Source organism: Piliocolobus tephrosceles, chromosome 16 (assembly GCF_002776525.5).
Source record: "Piliocolobus tephrosceles isolate RC106 chromosome 16, ASM277652v3, whole genome shotgun sequence".
Lineage (NCBI taxonomy): Eukaryota > Metazoa > Chordata > Mammalia > Primates > Cercopithecidae > Piliocolobus > Piliocolobus tephrosceles.
This window is the reverse complement of record NC_045449.1, coordinates 27,953,716-27,976,447: the sequence shown is the minus strand read 5'-3', so window position 1 is coordinate 27,976,447 and position 22,732 is coordinate 27,953,716. Positions and strand designations below refer to the sequence as shown.

General features: G+C 47.2%; 1 protein-coding gene across 3 annotated transcripts in view; it reads left to right on the top strand.

The window, feature by feature from the left end:
- The window catches only part of ASIC2 (acid sensing ion channel subunit 2), a 790,972-nt gene that overhangs the window by 496,878 nt on the left and 271,362 nt on the right, over positions 1-22,732 (top strand). The window contains exon 1 of one of the 3 annotated variants that reach the window (XM_023182887.1): positions 13,968-15,548. The exons of the other annotated variants lie outside the window; for them this stretch is intronic. Within the exon in view, the coding sequence (XP_023038655.1) occupies positions 14,841-15,548 (708 nt within the window). The 5' untranslated portion in view covers positions 13,968-14,840. Of the gene's footprint in view, positions 1-13,967; positions 15,549-22,732 lie in introns of those variants that run through there. 3 annotated transcript variants of the gene reach the window in all.

Genomic DNA, 22,732 nt, shown 5'->3' with positions numbered 1-22,732 from the left:
ACATGGTGGTAAGTGCCTGTAATCCCAGTTACTCAGGAGGCTTAAGCAGGAGAATGACTTCAACGTGGGAGGTGGAGGTTGCAGTGAGCCAAGATCATGCCACTGCACTCTAGCCTGGGCAACAGAGTGAGGCTCCATTAAGACAAGAGGAAGAAGAAAAAGGAAGAGGAGGAGGAGGAGGAGGAGGAGGAGGAGGAGGAGGAGGAGGAGGAGGAGGAGAAGGAGAAGAAGAAGAAGAAGAAGAAGAAGAAGAAGAAGAAGAAGAAGAAGAAGAAGAAGAAGAAGAAGAAGAAGGAGGAGGAGGAGGAGAGGAGGAGGAGGAAGAAGAGGAGGAGGAGGAGGAGGAGGGAGGAGGAGGAGGGAGGAGGAGGAGGAAGGAGGAGAGGAGGAGGAGGAGGAAGGAAGAAGAGGAGGGAGGAGGAGGAGGAAGGAGGAGGAGGAGGGAGGAGACCACCAGGTAAAGAAATAAGGAGAACACTATCCAGGCCTCAATTTCAAAGTCATAGTGTTGTAAAAATGTGATGTGGATTTAAGCTGGGAAAGCAAGAGGCTTTACTAGCTGAGGCAAAGGGTTTGTAGGGTAGGTAGTCTCATGAGAGTCTTGTAGGTGGATGGGGCCAGTGTGAGAAGGGCTTTGTAAGCTAGCCTTTCCCAGAACTTCCTGGAGTGTTTTCAAGAAGAAAATATAATATATATATATATACACACACAGTACACTGGGGTGAAAGGACAGGGCTGCAATCTTGAGCAGTCCCTGGGGCTCCTGAAGCTCCAAGTCTGCCTTGTTGCCCCAAAAGCTGTGAGGATCAATATCTACATTTCCTGTAACCCACTGTGTGACACAGTACACAGATTGTGAATGTGTGCCGTAAGAAATGAAGGGTCATTGACAGATTTTAAGAAGAGCTATGACATAATTAGAATGGCAGAGTGGGGAATGGCTTGGAGAGGAAGGAAATCAAAGGCAAGGAGCCCAGTTAAGAGCTGTAATAACAGAGTAAGCTCTAGGCTGTAGACCACAAGAGCTAAACCAAGGTAGTAGCAATGAGAATGGATCTCAGGCCATGCACTTGAGAATGATTTAGGAGGTAGCATTGATAGCCCTTGGTGATGGATGGAATGTAGGAGAAGTGAGGGCTTAGTTGAGGATAAGTCCAAGGTTTCTAGATAAAAAAGAGACTTCAAATTCATGACCAAAATACCTCTTCCCATGGGTAAAACTGCAGTTCCAAATTTAAAAGGATACATTGTCAATACTCCACAAAGCAGGGCAGACATTTCACATTTCTCTGTATTAATCAATGAGTGGGTATGCAAAACGGAAAAACAGCCTGGGGGGAAGAAACACTCCAAGAGAAGTTTCCATTCAGGAAGCTAATAGACAGGACACATTAGCTTCTGACACCCTCTATAAGTCAGAATGCTGCTTACCACATGAGACTTCCAAGTCCTATGGAACAAAACCCTAAAATGTTTCTGATGGAGGCAGGAACGTTAGAACTGTTTTCTCAAATAGAATTCCATTTATCTTTTATTGTTTATTCCTTCAGGGAAAAAATGTGGTAAAAACTGGTCTGTCATTGTTTTTAGTTTAAGAAACAGAAAAGAGAGAGAAACATTTAAATACCATGAAATTCCCTTTTGTAGAATGACTAAATACTGACAACATAACCCAACTGGCTGCAATGTAACCAATTCTAAATGTTGAGCCATGTATCGAATAATAACTGTTTGCTCATTAGAAAAAATGGCTATAGGGAAGCTTTTGTCTATGGTGATGGCTGAAACAATTGGCCAATGAGAGAATGAAATTGTTGTTCAGACTCTCTCACAAAGAAGTGTCATTTTTCTGAATAGCCAATGTGTCCAAGAGTTAAGAATTTATTTATTCCTTTAAGCATTACAACTTTTTTTTTAATGAAACTATTTGGCTGAAACTCCTTCTGCAATAGATCCCGTCCTTTCCTATATCCTTATGCGGATTATAGAGAACAAAATGTAATCTTGATGACCCAAGGTCATCATTGTGAGTTTCAGTAATTGTTTAGGGCTAAAAGATTCCGGACCATTTGAAATGTGTGGAGTTTGCCCCAACATCAAATGACATCATTTTAAAAATCTTTTTTACGTTTTTATAGTTGTTTTGCCTTCTTCTTTGTTGTCAGATTTTGGCTATACATTCTAGCTACCAGTACTCTTACGTCTTAAGCCTTATAACATAGTATTTCTATTCCGCAGAGAGCATGAAAAATAAATAACCAAGCATGTCATCAAGATTGCACATAAAGTAAGAGTAAGTAGGCTCCACGAAGAGACAAGGGCTCACTCATGCTTAAACCATGCTATGGAATCCCTGGTGCCTGGAAGGCTGTATCATGTAATGCAGGGGGCCAGGGGAAGAGAATTTGACATGAGCAAAATCTGCGTTTAATCTTAAATAAACCATTTGATATCTCTGAGCCTGATTCTTCCTTGGTACAAATAGAAACAACATCTACTTTGTTAGGGCTACTGTGGGAGTTAAATGAAATAACACATACAAAGTTCCTAGCACCATGCCTGCCACGTTACTAGCCTCAATTAATTAAAGCTATTAATAGTATGGATTTTGTGACATGTATTTTGATTCCTCAAAGGGTATTTTCCCTTATCTCCTTATACTGAAAGAAAAGAAAACACAGCTGAAGAGAAAACACCTCATGGGTGCTAAGACCAAAGAAAATTTGAACCGTAATGATGGAAGCATAGATGTAACTGGAGAAAATGCTCAGGCCCTTCAAGCTATGGAGATCCAGCCAAGGGTCAAGGGCACCAAACCAGGTCTCCAGGCAGAGACTAAGAACAGACGACAGAAGCACTGCAAGCAGAAAGGACACAAGGGAACACCACCTTATTGGGGACAGTTTCGCATCTGAGTTTGTTTTTATTATGGGTCACTCTCTGGTCACGTATCTACCATGTGACTCATTGCTGGGGTTTATGTTTAAAATGGATTGAGAATAAGGTGGGGATCCAGGCGCAGCCTCATAAGGCAGGGGCATCCAGGAGTCAAAAGCCAGGAGGAAACATACTAGAATGGGCACAGGCCGGGGGAATGAGGTCAGGCACATCAGGCAGCAGCAGCTGTGGCTCACTTTTACTGGTTGGTGGGCAGTGCCAGGGTGGGGAGGACAGTCAGGTCAACCAAAAGGTCCGAGGATGCAGTGGTCCCTATTACAGTGAGAACACTTTATAGAGACAGAAAAATCTTCTAATTCCAATGTACCTTTCCGAGCCTGGTCCTGGTAAGCTTGCCTGGGTTTTGGTTTGTTTGCCTACACTTTTAGTAACTTTACCCAAAGAACCTATTTGTGATTAAACCCTGTCTCACCTAACTTCTTTTCTGACCATTGTTCATGTTCAAAGAAATGTTTCTCTGAAGTTGTGATCAGGGTGGAAGTGCTCTTTGGATTCAGATCTTTTTTTACTCAGTACTTTTTATATCTAATGCAAAACACTGGCATCCTTGTCATGTTCTTTTCTTAAGATGTCATAATTTCCAGATGACGTGGTATCACTATCATTTGCCTGACCATTCCTCTATTATTGGACCTGTGAAATGTTTTGTTTTCAATCTGTTATTTTTTCCCTCTATTATGAAAAGCTCTTCTGTGAATTCTTTTGTGCTTTTTCTTTACTTTGAGGTTATTTCCTTGGGGAACCCTAGGGTATGGAATCACTAGGTCAAAGGGTATGAACTATTTTATAGCTCTTATTACTCACCAATCTTATGCACTTACCTTTATAACTCCAAGAATTTTCAGAAAACCATTTTGAATCTAATGTTATGTCTTAGTGCCATACGCTGCTGAGAAATATGTAATGAGTAAACATAAGCACTGCTGGGCAAAGGAAAGTATTGATTTAAAAGGAGAAAGCAAGGCTGAAGTCTAGAAGAAGGAAAGAAGGAAGAAAAGAAGGGAGAGAGGGTAGATGGGAAAATAACAGGGAAAACGGGAGGAAGAACAGAAAGGAAGGTAGACAACGAAGGAAACAGAAAAGTGAGAGGGAGAAAGAAAAGAAAGGGATGGAGGAAGGGAGACAAAGGGGGCTAGGTTGAAACCCTGTGATTTGTAAAGATGTGTTCCTACTTTGTGACCATGTGGTTGCTGCCGATGTGTAATGTCACTTGGATGTTGAAAGAGGAAATATTTTTGTGTGGCCTTCTGCAATTTACTTAGCCCAGCCTGGTACTTGAACCTATGGGTACCTCCCTGAACCTCTTCCCTAGAAGTGGGCTCGTATAGTTTTAGTTCTGTCCCGATGGTGACATCATACTCAAGCTGGGAAAAACATAGCTCCCAGATCTACAGCAGATGACTGAGAACCTACTTCAGGCCCCCAAAAATTCTGCTTTCACTTTCTTCATCTCCCCCAAGGGCTTTTGCAAAACTCTAAATTATGCCACCACCCACTTTGTTCTTTCTGAACTCTGAGTGTTCTGCTTCTCTACTAATTACCAATATGCTGGAGTCACACCTGAGTTGGAATCCTGGCTCTGCCACCTGGGTGGCACATTCTGTGTGACGCTAAGCAGTTAACTTTACCTCTCTGAGACTCATTTTCTTCACCTGAAAAATGAGGGTTAATTCAGTGCCTGCTTCTAGTAAGTGCTTAGTGCATGGCTGTAGCATGGGATGATGGCCATTATGGTTTAATCTATGTTGAACCAGGATCAGAGAGAATAGAATTGGAAAGACAAAGCTTCTGTGTCATCATCTATAAAACGAGGATGGTATTATTCACCTGACAGAGTTGTCCTGAAAAACCACTCCAAGGTGCAGATAATAGTACCTGGTAGATAACCAGCTGTACTCTGTGTTAACTTCCTTCCATCCCCTGCCTTCTCTTCCCCTTCCCTTCTCTTCCTTTCTTCTGTTAGGATAACCACACAGGTCCACAGGACTGCAGAAGAATATATTAACTCTTCCTTTCTGCTCTTCTTGTGGGTAGACTGGGAAGACAAACTAGGAGTAGAGAAACCAGAGGAAGTGGTTTGGTCAGGTCTTTTACAAGGGAAAGAGAGTAAACAACCCCTTAGTGGGTGAGACAGAGAAGAGTTGTTGGTTAGGAGGAAATGCAGCCAGCCTGAATGGAGGCTTTTGACATATCAACCTGGCCTTAAATCTCTAAGCCACTGCAGAGGGTCTGCCTGCAAGACAGATTAGGAGCTGGTTAGTTAGTGCTCCCTGAAGCAGAGGTGAGAGCCAGGTGAGAGCCAAGATTAAGTCATGACTGAAAATAGTTAAGGGGACAGTAAAGGAATTGTGAATAAAATGCCTCATTCTACCTTGGGTTTTATATTTCATTAAATCCTATTTTAACCGCATGGTTTTTTGTCACATGAGTGTATGGTTACTGCTGGAGAAGGTTATTATGCTTAACTCTTTTAACGAGAGTTTTGTTATGTGTATGGGACAGCAAACCGGGTAGAAAAGTGTGCAAGAAAAATTCCATTTCTCTGCTAACATTTTGACCACAGCCAACATTGCAACCAAAACTCAGTTATCTAAACTGAGAATAAAGCAATGGTAGGCAAAGGATGCTGAGGAAAGGAGACATTAATTATGAAAGTGGCCCAAACTTAGAAAGTAGATGCCACCAGTCAACAAGACACCCTCAGGAACATTAAACCCCTGTGAGGAGAAGGACATGGACACTGTCGAAGAAGAATAGGGTCTGGGCATCTGCAGGAGAGGCTGTGCTGCTGTTGCCTCTGCCTGTCTCAGATCCTGGCTCCGAGGTGAGCCTCATGGGCAGAGGTAACTGGATTCTCTGTGAGTGGAAGTGAGAACATGGGAATGAATGGAGAAACTCAGGAGAAAACAGAGAAAGTGCACGGCGATGGTTCTCAGATCAGTCAAGGGAAAAAGACCTCTCCTCAGAACCCTCCTGGCATGCTGTGCTCATCCCTAATAGAGCATTTATCATGCTTTATTTAAATCACCTTTTAATAATTAATTAACATTTCATATGAATATTTAATATTTTCTTTCCCATATCCCCCACTAAACTGAGAGCTAAAGCAAGGACCACATCTGAGTGGACTTTGTATTCTCAACATCAAAGACAGTGCCCAACATCCATTAAATGCTCAATAAATAAACACTATAGTCATTACTTTCAGTTAATTTCAGCCACCTTAATTAAGGTCTTATGCTCTAGAGCCAAACTACTTGAGTTTGAATCCCAGCCACAGACTAGACAAGTCACTTATCCACACTCTGCCTCAGTTTCCTTTCATGTTAAAGAGCTATAATGGTGGGACACACTTCATAGAGTTGCTGTGAAGATAAAATGAGTTAAATCTGGCCAGCCGTGGTGGCTCACACCTGTAATCCTAGCACTTTGGGAGATCTAGGCAGGCGGATTGCTTGAACTCAGGAGTTCAAGACCAGCCTCAATGACATGGTGAAACCCTATCTCTACCAAAAATACAAAAAAAAAAAAAAATTAGCCAGGCATGGTGGTGCACACCTGTGGTCCCAGCTACTTGGGAGGCTGAGGTGTGAGGATCTCCTGAACTGAGGAGGCGGAGGTTGCTGTGAGTAGAGATCACCACCACTGCACTCCAGCCTGGGCAACAGAGTGAGACATCATTTTTTTTTTTCTCAAAAAAAATAACTAAATAAATTTTTAAAATAAGTTAAATCATGTTCATTGAGCACAGCGCCTTATAGATAGTGCTCAATCAATGTCACCTATCAAATATCATTATCATCATCATCATCTTCATTATGTCAACTTCTCAGTGACCAGGGACAAATCTCTAAACTTACCTCAATTTCCTCTCCTAGTTCAACTGCATGCTCTTTAAGATGACTTTTGGCACTAACACCTTCTGGTTCTTTCCCCGTTATGTTTTACCCACTCTATATGTTATTTACAGAAACTTCTGAATTCTAAACTGGATCTCTCTGCCAACCAATGCATGTTTGGACCATCTTCCTAGACCAAGAAGAGCTGTGTGCTTAGGACATTCAATTGCATGTGTTATAATTAGCCTGAGAAAAATATGACAAGAAAATTAAATCATATGCAAATACACAACATAATGCACTTCAGAGGCAAACAGAAATATCTGCATAACCTGCTGTTTAAGATTATCCACATGACAGCTTTTATCCGTCAGGGTATCTAGCAAAGGGTTAAGGGAAAATCTGATCATAAGATGACAAGCTTGTGTACCGTCTTGTCATAGGACCCGCTGTCCTTTTTGGATGGGAAAGCAGGATAATGGGAAATGAGAAGTTAAGGAAAATAACAGAAGTTGAAATGAGGTGCCAAAGGAAGGCAACCACAAACTAGCTGAAAATACTGAAAAAAAAAAGGTGTGAAGAACATGAAATACAATTACTTTAGTCAACGACATTCACTGACTGCAACGATTTGTGTAGAAAAAAAGGGCATATAAAGACTATGTACACTTATGTATATTCATAAAGTATCTCTAAAAGACTACACAAGAAATTGATGGCTTTGGTAGCTTCCAGGGAGGAAAACTGGGTGGCTGTGGGGGCTGGGGATGGGGTGGAGAAACTTTTTACTAGATACTCTTTTGTGTTTTTTGAAACATGTGAATATGTTACCAATTTCAAAATGGATTTTTTTTTAAAGATCCTCTGATAGGGTGAGCAGAGAATGAGTTGGAAGTTGGAACCTGGATTCTGGTTGTGTCCCTTTATCAGTATCAGCGGGTGTGATTTACAGCAAGTCTCTCCCCACTCTGAACCTTGACTTCTTCCACTGAAAGTGAAAGGGTTAAATTATATTTTATATCCAGCTCCCACTTTCACAGGGTTCTCCATTAAGCAGGGACCACAATGCTTCAGCCAACCTTCTTCCAGCCCTGTGGAGCATGAGCCTCCCAGCTCCTTTCACTCTGGACCTGGTCCTTCCAGCCCACGTTCTTTATTTTGGCGGTCATGGCCCCTTCTTTGACCTCTTATACCTGGGAATTGCTTGTGATAGAAGAAAGATAGCTGGGAGCTTGAAGTCAAGTAAAATGAGAATGACTAAAAGGGCAAAAAACCATTTGGTGCACCTAAGAAAGACCCCAGAAAAAGAGAGAATTAGGTGAGGCCAAGGGTGTACAAACAACAACAACAATAAAAACAGAGTGAGGGGGAAAAGCAGTGGAGACGCTGAAGCACGTGAAAGGAAAGAAGGAACAGCAACTCCAGTGCCAGTTCCATGGTGGAAGGAAGGGAGGGGTGTAGGAATACCCGTGTGCAATGAGTAAAACCACAGGGGAGAAGTCCTCTCTCTTTTTCTACCAGTACAGGAGTCCCCATCATGACTCTTGAACATTTGCTTAGATGCTATAACACTGGCTACCTCTAGGGCCCACATGCCACCAATAGCATTGACTAAAAAGGTATCAGAGAGCACCCCTAGGCTTCAGGCAGAGATTGGAGAGAGAGAAAGGGAAGAGAAGAAGGGAAGGGAAAGAGAGGAGGGGAGAGGGAGGCAGAGTGACACAGAGCCATGAACAGTATAGAAATAAGACCAAAGAAAAAAAAAGGCAGAGAAAGGGGGGAAAAAGAGATTAATTGAGGATCACAGTCACCCCCACAAAAGCCCATGTGCCTCATAACATTAATAAACTTTATTATTTATTTATTTATTTATTTATTTATTTATTTATTTATTTATTTTGAGACAGGGTCTCACCCTGATGCCTGAGGTTGGAGTACAGTGGCATGACCACAGTTCACTGTAGTCTCGACCTTCCAGGCTCAGGTGGTCCTCCCACTTCAGCCTCCTGAGTAGCTAGGACTAAAGATGTGCACCACCATGCACAGGTAATTTTTTGTAGAGACAGGGCTTTGCCATGTTGTCCAGGTTGGTCTTGAACTTCTGAGCTCAAGCAATCTGCCCATCTTGGCCTCTTAAAGTGCTGGATTACAGGCGTGAGCCACTGCACCTAGCCAATGAATTTTAATATTAAAAGTAATGTTGGCTCTTATTACCATTTGCAGAACAGTCCTAAAGGAAAGTGCATTCAGCATTCTAAGCAGCACACCAAGAACCCAACATTGCGGTTCCATCTCTCCATCTACCACCTCCATGAAATCCCTGAGACAAGGGGACAAACAAGAGCCCCCAGCCACAAGCAGAAATGTCAGGGGCTAGAAGTATCAGATCAAGAGTAAAAGGGTTGGTAGGCTTATACTCCACAGGGCTGAAGGATCACGTTGCGAGGATTCACAACCAAGAGTCCATCTCAAGAGCAGAAACTACAGGAGAAACAGTTGAAGGAACTGGTGACATTTAGCCTGCAGAAGAAAGGATGGTCTTGAGGACTTCACTAGCAGGTGGACTGCTAGACCCCTTTCAGCATCAAAGTGCTCTGATTCTATAAAGAGTTTGAAGAGTTTCCACGTGAAAGAAATACCAAAGTTATTTTTGTGTGGGTCCCCAGAGATAAATTAGGAGAAATGGGAGAAATTCACATGGAGACAGATTTCAATCTGATGAAAGGAAGAAGCTTTAAACACAGCAAGATGTTCCAGAATAGAATTGATTACACTGTCACTGAAGGAATGTATTGAAGGGATTCCTACAGCAGGCAGGAAGGAGGCTTAGGTGGTATCTCAGATGTTTTCCAATTCTGAGCCTCTGAGTAGCAGGTAAACAGGAACACTGGGGGCTCCAGTGAAACCTGATCAAGCCACACAAGTGTCAGCTCTGAAAATCGTCAGCTCAGGAAACCGTGTTCACTTACATCGATCTCCCCTCCCAACAGATTTATTTCATGAGAGGAAACAGCTTACCAGTGGTGGTGGTGGTTATACCCCAGAATGAGGGAAGGCTGGCCAGAAGACCTTCCTGCCACTGTGCACAACATCACACACCAACATCAGAATGCCAGAACACCAGGTGTGGTGAACAGATGTTTCAGAGATAAAGAAGGGAAATTTTCTTAAAAACTTATGATTGGTACATCACAAGGCTAAATGGTAATTTCTTGGTGGAGAGGTTATGTGGGTCACCTCTGTTCTGCCTCATGAATTTTTTTTTTCTGGCCAAGGGAGTCTTCCAGGATGGTAACACTATTCCACAGGAGCTGTTGTGTCCAATTACCTCTGAGAATGAGAACTGAGGCAGTTGGACTAGGGCTGGAGAACACAGGGATGGAGTGACTACCTGGGCAAAGCCTGGTCTCCTGATTGGTAGCTGTGTGGCTTAAAGTGAGTAAATTAACCTCTCTGTGGTTAAGGGTTCCTCCTCTTTAAAGTAGAGAAAAAGTAGTATTTGCCTCCTTATTTTGAAGATTAAACACTTACAGCGTGTATGATACTTGTTTTTAGTGTAAAACACTTAGAGGAGGCCCTAGCACTTAGGAAGTCCTACATTTATTTTATTATCGTAATAACATAATTTTGAAAGGAAGTATGATGGAGAGGGGAAGCCCTGCACTTTTGAATGAGTTAGAATTGGATTCAAATCCTGTGCACCAAGCCTTTGCATCAACAATGGTAAAAATAGCCAGGCATGGTAGCATGCTCCTGTAATCCCAGCACTTTGGAAGGCTGAGGCAGGAGGATTGCTTAAGCCCAGGAGTTCAAGACCAGCCTGGGCAATATAACAAGACCCTCGTCCCTAAAAAACAAACAGTGTATTTAAAACAAGGCCAAAAAAAACCTCCCCTGCAGAGTTGGAGTGAGAAATTAAATAACACTTGTTTATGTGCCTAGTTCTGTACCTGGTATACAGTAGTTGTTCAAGAAATACTAGTTCCCTTTTCCCCTTCCCTGGTACCAGTGTTTCATCACTGTGCTAAGAGATAGGGATACAAATATGAATGAGGTGTAGTCCCTGTCTGCAAATGGGTCATAGTCCAGCAGAAAGGTTTGGACACAAACTATGACAAGGACTATCAAAGAGGTATCAATCTTCCAAGGTGTGATGGGATCATAGGAAAAGCATGACCCAAGTTTGTCTGGGAGAATCAAGAAAACCTTAACCTAGGAGGCAATGCATAAGCTGAGATTTGAAGAAAGAACAGAATTTCACTGGGCTGGTCAAAGTACTGGTCAGAGAAGAGGGTGGGAGTATTTCAAGTTGCATAGAGAATGTGTTGCATACATGTGCCATAAGGAGAGCCATCAATCATTGCTTGGAGTCACTAGCTGCCCGTGTGTCTTTCTCTAGATTTCTGTGTCAAGGCCCCTTGGGGCCTAAGCAGGATACCCCTCCTCTCCCTGAAAGAGCTTCCATCTAGAGAATTAACAGGAAACCTCATGGCAGAGAAGACACTTGGTCAATCAAAAGTAGCACATGCACATTTCAAGGGGGAAATAACTAGGAAAGCGCAAGCCCACAACACCTGAACACATCGGAAACGTAAAATGCTTTAAAGGCTTTTATAAAATAGAGCTTCATGCCACTCCAGAGTTATGATGCTGGAAGGTGGCACTTGCTTGTCCTGGTTGCTTCATCAGCAACTGCACTGAGGTCACTAGGTCACCCCACCTTGGCCAAGACACGGGTCACTGTGGCATTTCCAGGACCCTTGAAACCAGGCTGGGAGCACCGGAGTATGAGCCTTTGGTAGAGGCCGCAGTACAGCAGGCAGTTTCAGAACCCTCCCCTCAAAGCCAGCAACAGACATCTTTGACCAACCAAACCCAAAGCAAACTGTCATCAATGACCAACTGCAAAAGGTTTTTCCCCAGATGAGTGAGAAGGGCTTCCAGGGGTGGGTGTGGGTGTGTGTGTGTGTGTGTTGTGTATGTTACATGTATGTATGCTGTGTGTAGGTATTATGCAGTATGCATTGGGTATATGTGCATTTCGGTGTATATGTTGGTATACATGTATGTTCATGTATATGTGTGTAGTGTGTGTAGTGTATGTGTCTGTGTTTGTGTATATGTGTGCTTGTACATGTGTGACTGTGTGGATGTATGTATGTGGGCAAGTGGGAAATGAGGGGCTCAGAGGTCCTCTTCTCCAGAGAACAGCTGCACGGAGTCATCACGCTGCAGGGGTACCCTCAGGTCAGTGGGGAGGGAAAACCCACCCCAGCACTGCTTCTCTCCTGCTTTGAAACCCACAGCTCATTCAACAGGTCTAGCCAAATCACCCCAATTCATCATTACAAAGACGGTAAAACTCCTTTCCTCAGCCAAATCTCTGCTTCTCCAAGCCTCCTCTCCCCCAAAGGATACACACTTTGGTTCTTCTTCCACTGGAGCGTCCTCCCACCTTTGGAGTCCCTTCACACTGCCTCCCCCACCAAATTCTACTCTCTGGATAATGTCTGGAAAATGCCTTTATCTCATGGAGTAATGGGGCTCCAAGGGTTCCCTGTCCCAGCAAGGCCTCAGTGAGTCAACTATTTGGGAAACATGGGTAGAGTCCTACTGTGCACCCTACATGCCCAGCCAGCCACAAGAGCAAGACTCCCACCCTGCCCTCAAGGTGCTTGGTCGGGAGAATGAAAACTGTGAGACCTTGTGGTGCAGTAGAAAAAGCTAGAGCTTTGGGGACCCAGATGCTGAATCCAGCTCTACCACTTACAGGCTGTGTGACCTTGGGTAAGTACTTGGCTTCCCTAATCTCACCTCTGAAATGGAGCTAGCAGTGCACTATGTGTCTCATCCATCCTCCCAAACAAGTCAAGGAAAAATATTAAATATTAAAAAGACCAAATCAAAGAGTCTACAAGTGCCCAGGGGTTAGTGGGATATCCTGGGCCCATCCAGGAAGGAAGGGTGACATTATCAGACAACCAGTGGGCTGCTGGATCCCAGCGAGGGGAATGGGAAAGATGGAGTCTCCTGTCCCTGGAAGTCCCACTTCCCCTTCCCACTCTCTTGGAGAGCTGTGCTTGGCAGACTGGGCCAGGGCTCAGCAATAGGCACTGCCAGGGAAGGGGCTGGGGCACACATGGAATGCCCCTAAGAGGCTGAGGGGAAGATTGTCCCACTGAGCTTACCCTGCTCTCAATGCCTCAACACACATACTCATTACACACACACACATACACATACACACACACATACACATATGCACATAAACACACACAAAACACACCACATCTAGAAACCCTGATATCCACCCACACATCACATCCATTTCAAACACAGGACTCACTAAGTGCACACATACACACACGGAACATACATGTCACCATAGACATTACATCCCGCACGCACCACACTCTAATGGCCACAGCACGCCACCCGCTCACATTCAAGAGTTTCACAGAAATGCCCATTCACACATACACAATGCACATCCTACGCACACCCAATACTTGGCACCACACTCGCAATCGTGTTCAAATGCCCACACTACACAGCAACTCGCTCTCTCCACAGCCCATCTCACACACTCAGGAGTCCTCTCACCCCTGTCTACACTGCGGCCACATCAACACAATGGTTACACTACTTCTTATCTCTCCCAGAAGCCCAGACACCGGAGCACATCTGTACAGCGCATCCCCATCCCGCTCCCTACCACACCCCACCCCCGCACCCGGCCGACTCCAGCAAGAAGCTTCCCGCTCGGTGTGCAGCGGCCACAGTGGCCAGGAATTAAAATGCAGCGAGGAGGAGCCGGGCGCGTCAGCACCGCGTCTCCAGGAGCGCACGGCGCTCACGGTCGCCGCCGCCCCGCCCGCCCCGAGCCGCGGGGCCAGCGAGCGGAGGAGCAGGTGCTCGGAGCCCAGCCGCGCCAGCGTCGCGCGGCCGCTGCCCAAGTTCGCCTGGGGCCCGAAGAGGGTTCTCCCAGGCAACCGGGGAAAGAGCTTAGCCGGCGTCACGGCCACCGCGAGCTCGGAGTCTCGAGAGGAGAAGGGCGCGCGGAGCAGCGGGAGGTGTTGGCGGGGCTCCGCAGTCCCCAGCTCTTGTCGCCGCCGGGGCAGAGAGAAGAGGCAAGAGACAGCAAGGCCGGGCTTTTCTGGAGACGCGAGGCACCTGGGAGAGCCGAGGCGAGAAGCGACACTTCCCTGCAGCTAGCATCCTGGAAGGGGCCCGACGGCGAACAGCCTCCCGCAGGACGCCCTGAGAAGCTCTCAGCCCCAGGCGAGAGCGGGCGCCTGGCAGGACTTAGGCGCGGGACTTGGGGAAGCCTAAGCGGGTCTCTGCCGAGCGCAGCCCGGGGAGCAGTGACAAGGAAGGGTCCTGGAGGGGAAGGGAAAGAAGGCGGCAGCGGGCAAGGCGACCACTCACCCCCGTACACACCCACCCCGCCCGCCCAGCCAGGAGCTGCGGTGCGCCTCTGGGGGCGCTCGTTCCTTGGCGCCTTCTCTCCCGTGTCCCAGCACCGCTGGGCTACGGGCCGGGCTGGTGGGATCCCTGGGGATGTCCAGATCAGTCATGGTGGCCGAGTGGCCCTTCTCCCAGGACCAGCGTAAAAGCTGGGGTTAAGCGGGGCAGGGGGGACTCGGCTCAGGGTCCCCCGAGGTCCAGGACGAGGGGAGGCGGGCGCAGCACCCAGGGACTGGAGAGGCGGCTCCCTGTGGGACCCCTCCAGAAGTAGTGCCCGGCGCCGGGCATCCTCCAGGAAGACCAGGGACCGGGAGAGTCTGGGAGGCGCTCGGGAGAGGCCACTACCAGGAGCTGCGGGCTGAGGCGGCGCTCAGTCCCGGGCGGGCGCCCGCGGAGGCGGCAGCAGCGGCGCCGGGCGGGCATGCCGCGCCACCGGAGCTCCTTTCGGGCGCACGCTTCCCTGGCGCGGGCTGCGCGCGGCTGCCGCTGCTGCTGCTTCCACTGCTGCTGCGGACTCCCATGGCGGCTCCACCCGGCCGGGGCCGCCGCCGCTGCCGCCAGCCGCGGGCTGAATGAATGAGCCGGAGCGGCGGAGCCGGGCTGCCCGCGGCCGCGCTCACCGGCCCGGGACGCTTCCGCATGGCCCGCGAGGAGCCGGCGCCCGCGGCGGTGGCGGCAGCCGGGCAGCCCGGGGGCGGCAGAGGCGGCGAGCGGGCACTGCAGGGGCCAGGGGTCGCCCGCAGGGGGCGGCCGTCGCTGAGCCGCGCTAAACTGCACGGGCTGCGGCACATGTGTGCCGGGCGCACGGCGGCGGGGGGCTCCTTCCAGCGGCGGGCGCTGTGGGTGCTGGCCTTCTGTACATCCCTCGGCTTGCTGCTGTCCTGGTCCTCGAACCGCTTGCTCTACTGGCTCAGCTTCCCGTCGCACACGCGGGTGCACCGCGAGTGGAGCCGCCAGTTACCCTTCCCCGCCGTCACCGTGTGCAACAACAACCCGCTGCGCTTCCCGCGCCTCTCCAAGGGGGACCTCTACTATGCCGGCCACTGGCTCGGGCTGCTGCTGCCCAACCGCACCGCGCGCCCGCTCGTCAGCGAGCTGCTGCGCGGCGACGAGCCGCGCCGCCAGTGGTTCCGCAAGCTGGCTGACTTCCGCCTCTTCCTGCCGCCGCGCCACTTCGAGGGTATCAGCGCCGCCTTCATGGACCGCCTGGGCCACCAGCTCGAGGACATGCTGCTCTCCTGCAAGTACCGCGGCGAGCTCTGCGGCCCACACAACTTCTCCTCCGTGAGTTGCCCTGCGCGCGAACCCGCTCCCTCTGCGCCCCACTCCCCGGGAGTCGGGAGGCCTGGTGTTCCGCCCTCTCGGGGCTGTCCCCAGGCCTCTTGCAGTGTTACTACTCCACGATGTCAAGGCAGAACCCACTCTTGGGTCCCCTGAGTCTTCTCCTGTAGGTTTTGGGAACTTGGACTTAACTGTAGGAGGAGTCGCCTCCCACCAGTGGGAGCTCCCCTGTCCCAGCCCCTCCTTCCAGTGTCAACCCCCAAACCCCTCATTCTACTCCTTATGGGCCCGTCTGTGAATGTTAGTCAGCCTCCTTCTTCCTGACCTCAACTCCAGACCCACAGGACTCCAAGAAACTGCTCTGTCTGGAGTGTAGATAGATCTCTTAAGTGCAGACTTGTCTTTGGGAAAACCAATAGACGGCTCTTTTTTTTTAAAAAAAAAAAAAAAAAAAAAAAAAAGGAAGCTCTTTAGAAATGGACCATCAGGGGAATCACGCAGAGTCCCTAAGCAGGCCTACGATCCTAAGCAGCTTATGTCTTCAAAGTTCCCAAACACTTAGACTCTAGGAGAACTTGGGAGGAAACTCCCAGAAAACCAACACTGAAGCTGTAGACAGTTTGGTGGGGGAGGCAGCAGCATGCTTTGGCTACTTTTTCAAAGTGCAGGAGTCTTGAGCATCCAGCGGAACTGAGCAGTGGTGGGCCAGGGTTGGTCCCTTCACCTGGCCTCTATCCCCCATAAAATGTAAGTGTGGGTCTTCTGGTCTGGAGGAATGCTCTGGAGTTGAGAAGCATCCTAGCAGGGATGTGGATGCAAACAGCCGCGGCCAGGAGAAGCTGTGCTCAGGGTTTGTAAACCATTTGCTGTGCCGGTTCCCCCACGCTGTGGGTCTAGATAACGCAGCTGTTGGACAGAAGGTATCTGCCTTGTGCAGTCTGCCTTGGAGGAGTTCTGGTGCCAGGCCCCAGCATGATGCACGCCTGTCCAGTCATTCATGTGTAAATGTCCCTTAGGTGGGTTTGGGCTTTTCCACTAGTACAGGGAAGGTTGGTGTGTATGTTTATTGGTAGTGTTCTGATGGTGATTTTACCAGCTCTGATTCATCACTCCTGAGATCCTCATTTCCAACAAAGCTTTTTTTGGGATGGTAAAGAGATGCCACGGTTCCAACAGGTGTTGGCATGACGCCGGTCAGGCCAGGTCTCTCACTGGCTGATTGGATTATTCCTTGTCTAGGAAGGCAACCCTGACTTCAATCTTGTCTTGCTGGCTTTGCTTTAAGCTTGTATATTTAGTAGCCCTGAATTATCCACTCTGAAAACATTCCTTATTTCCTGGGCTTTTCAGCTGGCCTTTAAAGAATATCTACTTGCTGACTCCCTGCTTTGGCAAGTAGGAGATGCTGTTAACATATGCTTCTAAGTGATTTCTTCCAGGATTCCAAGTACAATTCTGAGTTCCAAGAAGGTGAAGGAATGAGGGCAGCAATCTCTTGTTTATTGTTTTTTTGCTGATCACTAATTAGCAACCTCAAGAGTTAAAGTTCAAGGTTACCTCCACGTAGCAGCAGGCTCTCGCTCCTGCTCTAAGTTTTACAGCAGGCCCATCAAATGTAATTCTTAAAATCTGACTATTGCTTTGCAAAGTGTGTGGACTTGCATCCTAACAGCCACTATGCACTTTTGATATTCACCACAGCCCTGCGCTAACAATGAGTTTTATTCCCATTTTTAAAATAAGAAAAATGAAGCTCTAAAAGCTGTCCAATGCTCAGAGCCAGCAAGTTCAAAGTCCAACTTTGCATACCACTAATTGCATTATACAGAAACCATATGTACCCTTCCTCTCTGACCTTGGGCCTCTCTTCAATCTCAGAGGACTCTTACATAGGACTCTTGCCCTCTCCCCCACCTCTACTCCTAGGAATCCTATCCCTCCTAGGAGCTGGGATAGTGGAAAGTGGAGCCACCCCAGGTGGCCCAGGTCGTCAGAGTCTTGGCAGCATGCCACTGAGGCATGCAGAGGACACAGTCCCTTCAGGAGCCACCTGACTTCAACCTCAGCAGCAGTCATGGCCATGAGTTGCGTGGGTCAATTGTTAGGGAGTTGAAGAGAGTAAGGTCCTTCCCATTGGGACACACCCTTCTCTTACCTCCATGTACTCTGAGTCCCTGCCTTTGAAGAGTGTGCAGGCACACACACACACAAGCAAAAGTATTACCTCCATTCCTCAAATGTATGTGTTCCTGGAGACTCAGGTGACCCCTAGTGGCTTCCTATAATGGCCCAGTCCTGAGAGTACCCAGCCCCTTAAAGTTGTATGCTATAGGCTTTTCCAAGGACCTCAGAACTAAAGGCTTCACCCCTCTATCTGTAGAAGCCAGAAGCTATTTCAGGGGAGCCCCAAATATACAGCAGACCCGTCAGGAACATTTTCCTGGCTTAATTCCTGGCTCCTGGCTTAATTCCTCTAGAGAACACCAGTGAAATGCATTTCAGTGAGAAGCAGGCCACTTCTGGGCATTTATTCCTTTCGGGGACAGAGAAGGGAAAGTGGAAAACAAGATGCCAAGCGCCCCCCAGACACCTGTGCTCCCCAATCCTAAGAGAACTAGAGCAACAGGTGAGAGATGGAGTTCTAGAGGAGGTCTTTGGGGGGATGTGCCAGCTGTCCCTAAGTCCCATTTCAACCAATTAGTCCCATGGTCTGGAAATAAACCTGGCAGGGGATGGGGGTGTCTGCTGGGTCTTATCCTCTAGGCCCACTCGAGATGTATTTAGTCGCAGCGCCTCTCTTTGTTGCAGCTGTGCAAGAGTTAATCTCTCAGCAGTCAGATAAAGCAGCTTGGCTTCTGAATGCCTGTGTTGTTTCCCTGGCATCAGCTGTGGACTCAAGCTCTGCACACCCTGGCCCTTCTGGGGTTTCCTGGGTCAGAAGAAGGGAGCCTTCCCAGTAATTGGGTGGGATACAAAACAGTGAGGCTGAGCTAGCTGGGCACTGGGACTTTGGAAGAAGAACCAGGGGGTTGGAACAGAAACCAACAGAGGCCAATCTGACGTCCACTGCAAGAACAAGGAGCAATGGCTCTCTCTCTGGCAGATGACATGGTTCAGGGAAGAAAGCTAGCTAGATCTCAGCGCAGGTTTTTGGTGCTGCCATTTCCTAGCTGTGTGCCTTGGTCATACACTTTGCTCCCTGAGCCTCTGATAATAATTCCTGCCTCAGAGATCTGGGATGAAGATAACATATGAGCAATAACTGGCGCGTTCCTGGACAGCAGTAGGTGCTCGATATTCAAGAGCCATTGTCATAATGTGGATAAAGTGTTCAGCTCAGTGTCTTGACATCTGGTGGTGGCAGTTACTAATTACTATTCATATAATTATCATATCTTATTATAACCACTTACCTGAGTAGAGGTATATGCTCATTTTCTTGTTCATTCATTCAATCAACCAATGTCTCTTGAAGGTCAACTATATACTAAGTTCTGTACTAGCTGCTGGGGGTATAAAATTAAATAAGGCTTGGTACATGCCCTTCGGGAGCTCACGGTGTTGTTGAGGACAGATGTGTGAATAGATGCCAGGAGCGTACAGAGGTGCTATGTGGACTCCAAGGATCAGACTGGGGATCTTCGATGGTTTTTTGGAGCAGGTGGTGTCTCAGCTGAATCTTGAAGAATAACTAGAAGTTCCAAAGTAGGGAAGGAGAGAAAGAGGACTTCAGGGTAAGGGGACAGGGGTCCAAATGCAAGAGTACAGAGACATGAAATGATGAGATTGAATGCATGCATTCTAGGCCCTGAGCCTAGTTGAGGGTGGCTGGAGGGAAGGGCTGGATGTGCTGAGATGGGAGTTGGGCTGAGGGGTGATGATACAATTGTGTAATGGGTGCCTGGAGACCAAACTAAAGTTTTTGAACTTTGTAGCAAAACTCTGACTTCTTTTACTACTGGTTGAGAGACCTCATCTGTGTCCCAAACACCCCAGCTGCCACCCTGTTCCTAACTCTATGAGGGGCCACTCCTCCCTGCACAACCCCCTTTTCAAGAGTTAACCTTGAGTTCAGATTTTGGACCACTCATACGTACTGAAAGCCAAGAAAACAACATTTAGTTTCTTCACATTTTGTCACATCAGACAAGCTGGCTGCTACTTGCCAGGACAGAAAGCAAGAAATCATTTCAGCAACATATTGTTTAAAATCAGCTAACTCTGTTGAAAAGGCACTAGGCCAGGCAGTCCAGCAGTTGGGAGGATGGATAGCTTTAGGGAATCAAGAAAGATACTTTTGTCTTTAGAGAAAGAGGAATAAATGAGCTAATACATGTGAGGTGCTTAGACCCATTCTTGGCCCTAAGTAAGCACTCAAGAAATGTGAGCTATTTCCATTATTATGACTTGCTGTGAGCATTTTTAGTGAAGGACAAAGGCAAATCGCATTGGGCAGCTATGATGTGCCAGACTCTGGCTGGGCATGTTTCATGTCATCTCAAGTCTCTGCAATAACTCTGGAAGACTGTGTGAAAATCTACATTTTATAAATGGGGGAACTGCAGTGCTGGGAGCATCTGTAATCCACCTAAAGTCACAGACTCTGCAGGTAGCAAAGCTTGGATTTGAACCCAAGTCCTCATGACTGCAAAGGTGCATGCACATTCTGCAGCTGCATGAGGAAGGAGTCTATCAGTAGGAGGCAGAGTGTGTCCTGGGAAGTCCAGCCCAGCCTCAGCTTTTCCCTGGCTAGTTGAGTGACTTTGGTCTCAGGATTCTCCTGTTTTATATGAGGGCATGAGTCAAATGACCAACGGGATTTAGCTGAGAAGTTCTCTATTCAAGTGGGCAGTTGGGGGAACAGAGAGCTCAAATAGTGCAGATGGCATGAGTTTTTCAGCCAACCATTTATTTTCTTTGCAGAGCTGAAACAGTAATTAAGGGGGGAAACGTACAAGTTATTGAAGTGCTAGAGACAGGACGGTGATTAAATAGACATTTATACAAGGAACATGAAAAGACCTCCACCAGTTATTTGACTTTGGGGAAATTAGTTTAGGGAATCAAATGTAAACTCTGCCCAGGTCTGCAGATATCCAAATTGACCAACGTCAGGATGATTCTGATAGTGGCTATTTGGGGGCCACTGTGGCCAGTTATGAAGGCATCAATAAGATGTCTGCCCAATGGAGAAGGCTGGAGGAATAGCCAGGACATTTGCTTCATGTGTCTTTTAAGTGATTCTCCTAAGTGATTTGCTTGGATGAACTACTCAAAAATTACATTCTCCTAAGTGATTTGCTTGGATGAACTACTCAAAAATTACATCAACCAATGCACATTAAGCACCTACTGTGTGCCAGGCACTGTGCCACCAAGATGACCATAAGTCTGATCTGTTTCTGGTAAATAGGCTTGCAACAGTCACTGTGCCTATTGGAGTGACTGAGTCTAAAAGGAGCTGCCTGTTATACAGGGAGTGGGGTTGGAATGCAACAGCCTAGAATTTGTATTGGGTACCTGTTACATAAACAGTCACATTCCATTTTAACAGCATGAATGAGTGTCATGGAACCCTGCTTACAGATGAGAAAGCTGAAGCTCAGGGAGGTACAAAGTCACGCATCTGGGAAGTAGTAGAGTCAAGATTCAACCAAAGATCAGTCCAGCTTCAAAGCCCATGTTCTTTCCTATGGCTCCATTCTGCCAACACTCAGAGATGCTGATAAGAACAAATCCTTTCATGGAGGGTGCCATTCACAATCTTCCAAGCCTTGAAGTTTTTTTCACTGTAAGTTGCTGTTGGCCTTGGAGAGTCATCCTGGGTTCCAAGACCTGCAATCCTGAGAAGGAAAGATAGTTCGTAATCGGACAAGATCAGTAATGAACTTGTATCCTCCTCTGCCCTCAGACAAACGGAAGAGAAGTAGATCTATGGAGGAGAATCTTCCCAGGAGTAGTGAAAAAAAGTTTTAATTGTGCCACAACCTCAACTAAATTACTATTCTCATTCTTTCAAGGACACTGGTAACTTGAAGTCCTGCATGAGGAAATGGTGCCAAATTGAGTTCCAGCTCGGGCCTGTGCTAACAAATAGATGACTCACTCATAATTGGAACATGAATTGTTGGTAAAACAAATAGAGACTGCTAACGTACTCAGGAAGTCTGTTCTCCTGAGCATGTCAAATATCTCCCCTGACACCATTGTTTATACTATTAATTTGCCTTGTAAATTGTTTCCTCCGATTCCACACACATTTATTGAGCTCCTTCTTTCTGCCAGACACTTTTACATTCATTGTTTTATTTCTGCTGACAACAGAGCAAGAAAAACGTAATCTTTTGTCCCTGATACCAAAAAGAAAACTGAGGCACAGAGTGATTCAGTACCTTGGTCAAGGTCACAGAAGCCCTGACCTTAGGGTTCCAAAGTCAATGCACTGCATCACAATTGTTCCTGCAAAAGATCTTGGTGCAGCTTTGGCCGGACAAACCTGCATTTGTAATCAGCAGAAGCTTAATTTATTATACCTGGATAGGATATGATAATGTACATTGCTATCTCTGCAGCAATGGAGGATGCTGATTACACTCTATTGCCTGCCTAACTAACTCCAGAGGTAGGAGTGACTTGCCGGAGGTCACTCAGCACAGGAATACAAGAAGAGCCAGCATTTGAATTAAGGTCTCCTAAGGCCCCGTATACCTTTTCTTCCTCCAGCACCTCTGTTGCTGGTCAGTGTGGGTGTGAGATTTCACCTGACCTGGAAGATTGTGTTAAGGAAAAAGTGATGGGCTTGTGAGTACTTTGCAGAAAAGAACTGGTCCTAAACTGCTGCACCACACTCCAGTTGGCAGTGGACAGATACGGAGTCCTTAAGGGGGCTACGCTTCTCAAACTTGAGCATGTCCGGGTTACTAGGCCCTCAACAGAGACCCTGATTCGGTAGGTTGGAGCAGGGTGTGAGATTTGCATTTCTAACAAGCTCCCAGCTGGTACAGATGCTGCTGGTCCACGAACCACACTTGCTTTGAGAGACAGGGCTGTGGGCTCCTGGAAGCCCTGTGAATGCTGATAAGGAGGGATCCCTGTGGTTCAGCCATATCCAATTCATTAGATCTATAAAAGTGCATGTGGGATGAGCATCCTAGAGTGAAGCAAATAAGTGTGTCTGGGGAGCAGTC